The sequence below is a fragment of the Teleopsis dalmanni genome, chromosome 2 (assembly GCF_002237135.1).
Source record: "Teleopsis dalmanni isolate 2A chromosome 2, ASM223713v2, whole genome shotgun sequence".
Classification (NCBI taxonomy): Eukaryota; Metazoa; Arthropoda; class Insecta; order Diptera; family Diopsidae; genus Teleopsis; species Teleopsis dalmanni.
The window spans coordinates 8691837-8702960 of NC_051847.1; the positions used below are offsets into that span (position 1 = coordinate 8691837).

The 11124-nt window shown below is 30.1% G+C and overlaps 3 protein-coding genes across 3 annotated transcripts; 2 read left to right on the forward strand and 1 right to left on the reverse strand.

Annotated features, from left to right (window-relative positions):
- Positions 1-827: 827 nt before the first annotated feature.
- LOC119677730 (NF-kappa-B inhibitor-interacting Ras-like protein) lies at positions 828-1869 on the forward strand. The gene is made up of 2 exons (XM_038089189.1): positions 828-1070; positions 1162-1869. The coding sequence occupies exons 1-2, from the start codon at positions 957-959 to the stop codon at positions 1675-1677; spliced, it is 630 nt and encodes a 209-aa protein (XP_037945117.1). The 5' UTR covers positions 828-956; the 3' UTR covers positions 1678-1869.
- Positions 1870-2161: 292 nt separating this feature from the next.
- Positions 2162-6893, reverse strand: LOC119677729 (dihydroceramide fatty acyl 2-hydroxylase FAH2-like). The gene is made up of 3 exons (XM_038089188.1): positions 6536-6893; positions 2882-3115; positions 2162-2806 (listed from the first exon to the last, which is right to left on the reverse strand). Exons 1-3 carry the CDS (start codon positions 6869-6871, stop codon positions 2318-2320), a joined length of 1059 nt encoding a protein of 352 aa, XP_037945116.1. The 5' UTR covers positions 6872-6893; the 3' UTR covers positions 2162-2317.
- Positions 3975-6536, forward strand: LOC119677727. The gene is made up of 6 exons (XM_038089185.1): positions 3975-4150; positions 4253-4356; positions 4439-4862; positions 4929-5509; positions 5841-5999; positions 6068-6536. Exons 2-6 carry the CDS (start codon positions 4299-4301, stop codon positions 6226-6228), a joined length of 1383 nt encoding a protein of 460 aa, XP_037945113.1. The 5' UTR covers positions 3975-4150; positions 4253-4298; the 3' UTR covers positions 6229-6536.
- Positions 6894-11124: the final 4231 nt, after the last annotated feature.

Here is an 11124-nt window from a genome sequence, read left to right on the forward strand (position 1 = left end):
GCGTTGTCGCTTTTTATCATTACTGAATGGGTTTTCGTTAATCATTATAAAACGTATATTAATGAATTTAATTAATGTGTTAATATTATAAGTCTGCTTTTTTGTTTATAACTTTAAAAACTTTTTACTTCAGTTGAATTCAACAGGAACGTGCCAAAGTGTCAAGAGAGGAGTCACAACAAAACAGCAAGAATGTGTAAAATGGGCAAAATATATAATCTGAAAACAAATAGAAATATGAAAAAGTACTGTACAAAACAAAAACTAAACTACTGTTTATTAACACACAAATTAAAATCGAATTAAAATTGCTTGATACAGCAAATTTGCGAAATACGGGCTAACAAGTCAAGTTGTTTCAGATTAATTTGAATGGCCAAGAGATTTAGCATTGACAGCGGGATTATATCATTAAGGGGCTAATTTATTTTTGTTAATTGGGATGGTCTTTAATGACCGAATTTAACCCAATTTATTAGGTTTTAGAAATGGATGTGCTATGTGGAAAATAAAAAATGGAACCAAATTTAAGTATTTAGTTGTCTAGACAAATTTGAAACTTGTAAATTTAATATCATATATTTTAAATTTAATTAAAGCAAGTTTCTTTAATTTTTCTTGCTTATCCATTTTGAATTTAAAATTCTTTCTTTTGCTTTTTCAATAAAAAAAACATATCATACAGCAACTTCTTAATGATAATTTAGACCGTCTGTCAGGGTATTTAGGATTTAGGTAGGATGATAATGATTTCTAATTAAAACAAGAGTTAAAAAATTTTTTTAGCATATGGCAACATGCTACAATTATAAGTTTGTAGACTCCCTGTTTAAAGTTCTATCAGCTGTGCAGAATATTAGTATACAAGCTGGGATATGGCTTTCATTTCTAACAACTAACTGCAATTATAAAATTAAAATTGTTCACAATTAGTTGTGTTCTTGACGTAATTAAGAATGTTGACTACAAAAATTAATAAGGTTGGAAAAGTATTGATTTGTGGCATGAAGGGGGTTGGTAAGACTGCACTATTGGAGCAACTTATTTATGGCAATATAAATGTAGATTCGGTAAGTAAATTAAAATAAACAATGATTTGAAAATTTTTACAACAATATGATGAATATAATAAAAAAAGAAATCGATATGTGGTTACTCTAGGAAATTCATTCTACCATTGAGGATATATACGTGGCAAGCGTCGATACTGGTCGCGGCACTCGAGAAACTCTTCGAATTTATGACACAGCAGGCTTACAGGGCAAAGCGCAGCTTGCACGACATTATTTATATTTTCCCGATGGCTATGTTTTAGTTTATGATCCATCTGATCCCAGCAGTTTAGACATGTTAGCAGACATAAAAATCGATATAGACAAAAATAAAGAAAAAAAAGAAGTTCCTATAATTGTGTTGGCAAATATGAGGGCACGTAGTCGTAAAGAATCGTCAGTATTGCCGTCACAGCAGCTAAACTCTGTTGAATCAATATTAAATCGTGCCAATACTTGGTGTTCACGTGAACGAATTAAACATTATACTGTTAATGCTATGGAGAGGCCTTCTCTGTACGAACCATTTATAACACTATGTGCTAGATTACATCCACCACCGACGAAGACTTCATTCCCACAATTCAGACAAGTAATGCAAAAAACGCAAAAAAGTGACGTCTGATTGAAACTGAACCAGATATACATTTAAGTCATGCATATATATTTAATAACTGCAATGTTTAAAGCTTGTGGTTGAAGTACTTAACTATTTTATATATTATTTATTAATCTGAAATTAACGCAACTCTTGTATATGAGGCTTAGGATAAAGCAAAGAATGTCAATAGGATAATTAGAAGGTATACGGCTTGTCTTCCAGTACATTTACAAAAATGAAATAAAATTATTTATTTATTTAAAACAGTATTTAAAAAATTTTATTTTCATTAAATTGAATCCATTATTAATAATGAAAACTATGACTTTTTAATATTTGTCTTATATTAAGAAAAACAACAATTTCATAGATATTGTAAATTTAAAAATCATTTATAATTGTCTACATATACTTTATTGTATATAAAATTAAAATTCTAATACTTCACTTACAAAAATAACACAATCTCTAATATAATTAGAGACAAGATATAATTTATCTTATATGTACACATACTATCAAAAAATTAGTATTAAAAAATATTGGTAATATTAATGTCTTTGGCTTATATAGAAAGTTGTAAAATAAAAAAATATTTGCTAAAAATTTGTTCTTAATACGAAAACAGACATACAATATATTGTATGCCGGTATGCCGTACTCATTACTTCCACCGTAACTGAAACTTCAGTTTGCGTAAATGTATACGTGTGTCAAAAATGAAATCCCAGAGTGGACTGCTGATGCCGTAACCCATATTCTGATGCGCGAAATGATGCTGATAATGATAACGTTTCATATGGTACATATGGCGCATTGTGGGACTTCCGTAATGTAAGTAATAATGCATCATATCGTAACATAAATAGCCAAATAGTGCTCCACTAAGCAGGACATGAGGAGTCGGCACCAAAAAGCTAATCGGAGTGTATATTATTGTACAAATAAGTGCACCAGGCAATGGTGGAAATACTAGTCGCAATGGATCAAAGGGTACTTTGTGATGAAGGCCATGAATCATAAAATGGAATGTACACAGCCAAATATTGGTGTTGCTATTGATTTTCATATGAAATACCCAACGATGAAGCGCATACTCCAATAATGTCCAAAATAAAATTCCAACTATAAAATAGCCAATGAGGTAGATTAACTGTAATTTAATAAATATAAATAAAAGTATGATTATTTATTCAATAGTTTTGAAATAAAGTTTAAAATATTTTACCTTTTCTATGTTCGCTGCATTCATAGCATCTAAAAACTCGTTTAATATACATTTAACTATGACTGGTATCCAAAATGTGGGTACTACCCACCAAGGTGTTTTCGTGCACATTTCTAAATACCATGGTCCAAAAAGACGTAGAGGTCTGTCTACTGGTTTATGTACCCATTCATCGTAATGCTTTGTTATGTTAGGTATCTGTGGCACCATTGCCTTTGACCAATCGACTAAATACTGCAAAAAGGTTAAAATTTATTAGTCAAATATACCAAACTAACACATGAATACATAAAATAATATATGGCATGTTTCTTATGAAAATACCATAGAGATTAAATGATTTCTTAGACCAAGAACAAAAAAAGTCATTTGGAAAGTGTCTCTATATATTACATTGTTATATTACATGCTCTAATGTATGTATATGAGTATTAATATAAGTTTTAAGTAAACAAGTAATTATTTACATATAGTTTTATCTGAAACAACGCAAAATAAGATTTAACCAACAAAGCTATTGCAGCTATGCTAAGGATGTTTTACCATTAGTATTGACCATTATTAAATCATTTTGTACACAATGAAATAAATGCTGAATGTTATGCATTGCCAGTTTCTTTCACTTGCGCTCTGTATGATTTCAGTAAGGCCATTCGGATCTTGCTTGCTGAAACATAATCATTTAAGACTACTCGTTTTATACTCACTACACATTTAACAAAATTTAAAATTACTACTTTTGTAAATAATGAAATTAAATGCGTTGTATAAACACATAATTACAGAGTATATATTATTTTAATAACAGCTGATTATTTGTAGAAGGTTTGTAGCTGAATTAATTTAGATTTACTGGATTTAATATGAAAAAGACCCAATACAATAGTGATAAATGTAGACAAAAATCTGCTCATCATTATTTATTATAAAAAGTGTACATGTAAGTGAATTAAATTTTTTATAAGTAAGCCTCATTCAACACTCAAATTTTACTTGTCATTGTCAAAACGAACATAAATTTTAAATAACAAATTTAATATGTGACGTTCGGAAGCCAAAATTAAATACTTTTCAAAAAAAAAAAAAGATTTTTTTCGGGTTGAGTTACAATTGAAAAAACATTCGTTACATTCGTTTTTTATGCAATTATAAACAGTGCAAATTTATATATTAAATATTACTGATAATATTTTGAGAGTGGCAGTGCCGCGACGAGAACTTGACTGCATTGTTTACTCGTTACTACTCGTTACCACCACGAACTAGCAAGTAAGTTGTCAAATTTTTATTGTTTATTTTGCATCGGCGCTTGTTGGTTGCGCGGTTCTTCTTGTTGTATGGATTTCAAAAATATTTAAACATATATTCTAGATAATTATTTTAATAAAAATTTTATTTGTGTGCTGAACAATACAACATGTCCTCAACAACTGTAAAACGCGTTGAGACTCTAAAAGGCGTATTTAGTGTACCAAGTAAGTGTGAGCTTTATTGTTGCGGCATTCTGTTGCCTAAGTGACCAGCTCTTAAATATGTAGTATAATAAATTCTTTTTAGAAGTGGAATATCGACGTGATTTCATGCGCGAAAACAAATTGAAACTACGTGATATACAACGTCAAGCTTCTGAAAAGCAGGAACTTTTGGAGAAGAAGCATCAGAAAGAACTGCAGTATTTGGGAAGGAGACGTTCCAGTTCACTACATCGCGCACCATCTGCACAAAGTTCGACGGGGAATCGTGAAGATGTCAAAATTCTTTATAATTCCGCCAGTAGAAATAGTTTGACAAAACAAAGTTCTGTCTCAAACGCTGTAAGCAAAGATAGTTTAACAAAACAATCTAGTCTTGTAAAAAGTGGCATCAATTTAACAAAAAGTACTAATTCCAACTTTGAGTTGAAAAAGAAAACATCTTGCGATAAGGAAATTCAAACCGAAGATATACAGGATGAAGAATTTCTCTACAATGCGTTAAAAAAGTATGCTCTTTGTTATAATGATTATACATATTAAAACATTTTATTTAATCATTTTTGTTTTTTTAGAATTACGTCTAGTAATTCATATAAAGATCAAATGAACGATGGGTGTTTAAATGCTGGTAGTAATGAGTTCTTAATGCCTGAAACGCAAATGTACAGTGGATATAATGGAGATTCTGCTTATAATGTTCATGATGAGCCTGAATTACAAGAAGCTGAACGAATGTCATATAACGAAAACGAATACAGGCACAGGCAATTGGAGAATGAAGAAAGAAAAACGCCAATGGCTTCTGCCCGGTCACACCGATCAATTGTTAATGAATATTCACAAAACATGGGTGCAAATTATGACCAAACACTACTGCAGACGACTAATGCAAATTACTGTGACAATCAAGTAAATGAACTACTTGGTCATCGTGGTTCACATACTTCAATTGCAAATAGTGTTAAATTAAGAAATCAGGATAGCGAAGGAAAATTTAACGCTAAAATGTCAAATTTATCTGTACACGATCAACCGATAAACACGAAAAGTAGCCAGTCATTATCAGGAAGGAGCAATAAATCTGTAAGCTCTTTTACAAGCCAAGGTGGTTTATTATGTTCAAAAAAATCTAGCAGTAATCTGCATCATGGAAGTAAGTTTTTTCTTTAAATTACAATATTAATTTACAACCACATAAATTATTTATAATTAACTAATGGAAATTTATTGATGGTTGTAAATTAATGTATAAGAAAGATAATTTTAAGTAAAACTTTAGTAAATGTGGTAGACATCTAGACTTGCAATTGCAAGTTTTTTCAGTTTATACCGTTTGCAGCTATAGTAATTGTAGGAATTCGATATTGATTACAACACCCAATTGTGCATGGGTGATACCAGTTGAAAAAGAATTTATCTTTAATGAAGCGTGGTATATATAACTACGAATGTGCAATTAAAACATTTTGTATGTTCTATTGCAGGTCGTGATGATATACGTTTACCACGTTATTTAGAGAAGGAAAAACGTGAAAAAGAAGAGCAGCGCCTGCAAGAAATGAGTCGTGATCCTGATTGTCCTGATGACCATTACGTTTTAAGCGAGGAACACCGAGTTAGTGCACTGATGGGCGCAGAGAAAAGTAAGTTGAAACCATTGAACACATGTGCACATTTCTTGTTAATGTTTTATTCAATATTTTGTTGTTAGAGTATCGAACTCTTATTGATGAATTAAATAGTTTACCTATGACAACTGAAACACTACGCATACGTAACCGTAAATGTAAAATTGAAAAAGAACTTCAGCGTGTGGAATCAGATATACGCCTCTTCTCAAAAGCTAAGGTTTATCTTAAAAATCCAGATTAAGATATTAGAAGTAATCATTTTTCATTTAATAATTTTTGCAAGTAACCAAAGTACAAAACAATGACTAATTTTAAATTATATTTTATAAAGATTTGCTTAAAAAGCTGAATTTTACTTTTAGAAACTTAAAAAAAACAGTAAATATACTTTTATTACATATTTATTGTACTCAAAAGTCTTTTATGATAACATTGTTTAATATTTAACTATGTATATGATAAACTATATGAGTTCGATTTATATACATATATTAAGAATGTAAAGTTGTATAATACAATATATGGTGAGTGACGTACACACAACTTACCTCCATACTCTCATCCAGATGACCATCATTCCTATCTTCTTCTTCGATTAACTCAATGCCATTTTCCTTTTGAACCTTCGTCAAGCCATTGTGCCCGTTCGTATGAGCATGTTTTGCATTTGTTTTGATTTTATACTCCTTCATGAGGTACATAGCAGCATCAGAATGTGGTGGAGCTTTCATAAAGCGTCCTGTCATATCCGCATTATTTAAACCCTTTAGTGTCGTTATGCCACCAGGGTGTTTATGCATAAACTCTGTTATATTATAATAATTTTGTTTATATTTTACTATAAAACTATCAGTTTCTTTTTGGGCATCATTCTCTTTAGCCATTTTTAAAAACTACAATACTTAAGTTCCTGCTGTACCTGAAAGTAAATTAAGAAAAAATTAAAATTTTGGAAGTCAAATAACTATAAGTGTATGTTCATATTAAAACACATAAATATTGTTAATGAAAATAATTACTTTAATACTATCAATTAATTTTTGCTTGGTTAACAGTTCAATTTGATTATTTTTCAAATTATACCTATGTATATCGTGTGAGTACATTTGAGTGATTATCTGATTTTAATTTAGAACTTTTATTGTTACTGTTATTCATTTATTGCATGTACACTTATGTTATATTATTATATATATATATTATATGTTATCTTAGACTGTTTTAAATTTTGTTTAGTTGTTATATTTATAATATATATCAATTTTATTTCAACAACAATTAGTTCAGTTTTTGCAGTACATAAAAATGTAGTGTCATTGTCATTCAACTGAGCTAAAACAATATATTTCGATACGATCATATATAAGATATATAGTAGTTATTTATTGCTAAATCTAGGAATTTTGTACTTTTATTTTTTAGATGAATAACATCTAAATTTATAATGTATAATTTTATCTTCTCAATTATCCATAATTTTAGATCATGCTCTATATCAAATAATTGCATATTATAAATTGATTATGTAATCTGTTAGTGCCGTTGTGCTAGTGTGATATTATTTTTTCTATTATTTTAGAATTAAAGATACAAAAAAAATAATATATCATTTCTTTATAAATATAAAAATAAAATGAAAGGTTTGTTGTTTCTTATATGATGTTCAGAACCGAAAACTGAGATACAATAAAATATTAAAGAAACAGGAAAGATAACAACATTAGTGCAAGATACCTACTTCTGCTACAACAATTCTACTTACTATTAAGATGCAAAATTTTGGACTTAAACTTTTCTCAGTACTACCTACTACCACAAATAATTGAAATTGGCTCGCTTTGGGAAAGGAAGAACTTTTTAAATTACTGTCCACTATTATTCACTATTGTCCACTATCACTATTAACTTCGATCTTCGAATACAATATTAGTTCTAAACTCCACTAAAACCGTTAAAATCAGGTTAATTTATTTGATTGCACCGAAGGTTTTCAGATTGTGATGCTAAACAATACAAAATAAAACTAATACCATTTATATCTTAGAAAAAAAAGAGTAATAAAGAGGTTAAAGTTTTCCTAATAGTTCCTAGTATCTAGGCAGGAGGATTGGATAAAGAGTGGGTGGCGGTTTGACTTATGTTGTGGTGAAGTATGCTTCCTATTCTGTTAGAAACTTGCTCACTCTGCAAAAGATATGTTAAAGTCGTAGTCTTCTACACTCTGTCATTTCTCTGTTTCTAGTTTGTTTTTACAATAACAATACGTCAGGATCATTATTTAATACCATGGTACATTAGGACGAATTACATCCTCAGGAACCTCAAGATTGATCCAATCAAAAAATACATAAAAGATAGAGCCCTTAAATTATTTACCAAAATCTGACAGGCTTAACAACACCGCGATATCGAATCTCAAAATGGTTACAGGCTTCTTAGTTTGATGAAGTGATAATAATAATAATCCAATAATCCAATAATCCAGAAACCTCGCAGTTAACAGAGAGCAAAAGTGTTCAAGTGCACTGACTCAACTAGCCTCAACATAATAATAAAAAAAAATTATTATTTTAGTGGAAAGTAAATATGTGGGTGGTCCCTAGGACATTGTAAGTGCATTTGTAATTTGATTATAATTGCTCTATAAAAGCATAAGAGCTTAATTAATACAATATATTCCCTTGAAGCTATTCATGTTAGCACAAAATAACGTTGGCCTCAAGAGCGTTCGATAAGTTCTAATTATTTCGAAGAACAAGTCCATTGTTATTATGTCCGTCAATTATGAAAATTGTTCGATGAGTTCGGAGCAGAACTGTAATTTACAATAGTAATTATATACACTAACGTCGTACAAGTATTTGCTTAATAGAAAACCTGTAAATTATATGCCAACTGAATTATTAATTCACTCGGCTGACACAGGAGCAATAATAAAAAACTGTTTGCCTGAAATGCAACCACAGAAAATTAAAAGCAATAAATCATATTGACAATTGACCAAATTTCGTGCTGGTGAGTTCTTATAGCTTGTAATGTTTAGTGACCAAAACAAGTTTATTTTGGATTGAATGTAGAATTAAGTATTTCTCGCTGCTCCCCGCTCTATTTGCTGATGATATACAGCACTAAAAAAATCTATTAATTATCCTAAATAAATACGGTTACAACTAGTCAAATATATATTATGTGCTAACAAAGCTGAAATCTAACGCCAACATTATTATTTATAATATATTTAATATATATATTGTGTATATATTTCTATATACACATTTCATTATATTTATATTAAATTATGTATATAATATTTATATTTAATATTCTTTATGGTTGTTTTAACTCTTGACACAATTATTGCTGCCACCTTTTTGCTGTTGGTTGAGTTCTGGGGATAAGAGGCAATAAAATAAATGCAAAACAACACATTTGCAACAGCAACGATGTTGCTTTGTATACTATATGGATCAATTCTGCTTGTGGTCCTTAAAAAATAGAGTTGTTTTTCTGTTCGCTTGATTTTAAAGTGCAGGATGTAAATGAAGATCTCCTTCGTAAAAATCTGTCAGGTGAGAGCTGAGTAGTTGATCTTTTTTGTTGCAGAGATAGGAAAGAATGATATTTTTTACGGCAGTGTTAGAATGTTAGTTACATGTATTGAAGCTCATAGTGGAGTAATCAATGCTTCTATTCAGCAACAAAAAATCAGATATCAGTACCTACCAGAGAGGTTCTAAGGAGATAACTCATGTTAAACAGTTCTGCACTTTAAAAATCAGCGACAGAAAACAACTCATATCTTTTATTGAGACCAACAAAGCAGGAATTCTAGTTACAAGCAATCGTGCTGCTTGCAATGTGGCTGTTTTGCATTTATTATTTGCTCTTATCCAGATCAACAAGAAAAGTGGCAGGGCAATATTTGTATGGTTAAACAACCATAAGAATTAATATAATTTATATACATAATTTATTAAATCATGAATGTGTATTATAGAATATTACACAATATATATATTAAATTATTAATAATAATGATTGGCGTGTATAGATTCGTTTTTAGCACATATATTATTTGACTAGTGGCTGACCGTATATAGGAATAATTATAGATTTTTTAGTGCTGTTTATCAGCAAAATTAGAGCGGGGAGCAGCGGAAATACTTAATTCTAACATCTCCAAAATAAACTTGTTTTGGTCACTAAACATTACAAGCTATAAGAACTCACCAGCACGAAATTTGGTCAATTGTCAATATGATTTATTGCTTTTAATTTTCTGTGGTTGCATTTCAGGCAAACAGTTTATTATTATTGCTCCTGTGTCAGCCGAGTGAATTAATAATTCAGTTGGCATATAATTTACAGGTTTTCTATTAAGCAAATACTTGTACGACGTTAGTGTATATAATTACTATTGTAAATTACAATTCTGCTCCGAACTCATCGAACAATTTTCATAATTGACGGACATAATAACAATGGACTTGTACTTCGAAATAATTAGAACTTATCGAACGCTCTTGAGGCCAACGTTATTTTGTGCTAACATGAATAGCTTCAAGGGAATATATTGTATTAATTAAGCTCTTATGCTTTTATAGAGCAATTATAATCAAATTACAAATGCACTTACAATGTCCTAGGGACCACCCACATATTTACTTTCCACTAAAATAATAATTTTTTTTTTATTATTATGTTGAGGCTAGTTGAGTCAGTGCACTTGAACACTTTTACTCTCTGTTAACTGCGAGGTTTCTGGATTATTGGATTATTATTATTATCACTTCATCAAACTAAGAAGCCTGTAACCATTCTGAGATTCGATATCGCGGTGTTGTTAAGCCTGTCAGATTTTGGTAAATAATTTCAGGGCTCTATCTTTTATGTATTTTTTGATCGGATCAATCTTGAGATTCATGAGGATGTAATTCGTCCTAATGTACCATGGTATTAAATAATGATCATGACGTATTGTTATTGTAAAAACAAACTAGAAACAGAGAAATGACAGAGTGTGGAAGACTACGACTTTAACATATCTTTTGCAGAGTGAGCAAGTTTCTAACAGAATAGGAAGCATACTTCACCACGACATAAGTGAAACCTCCACCCACTCTTTATCCAATCCTCT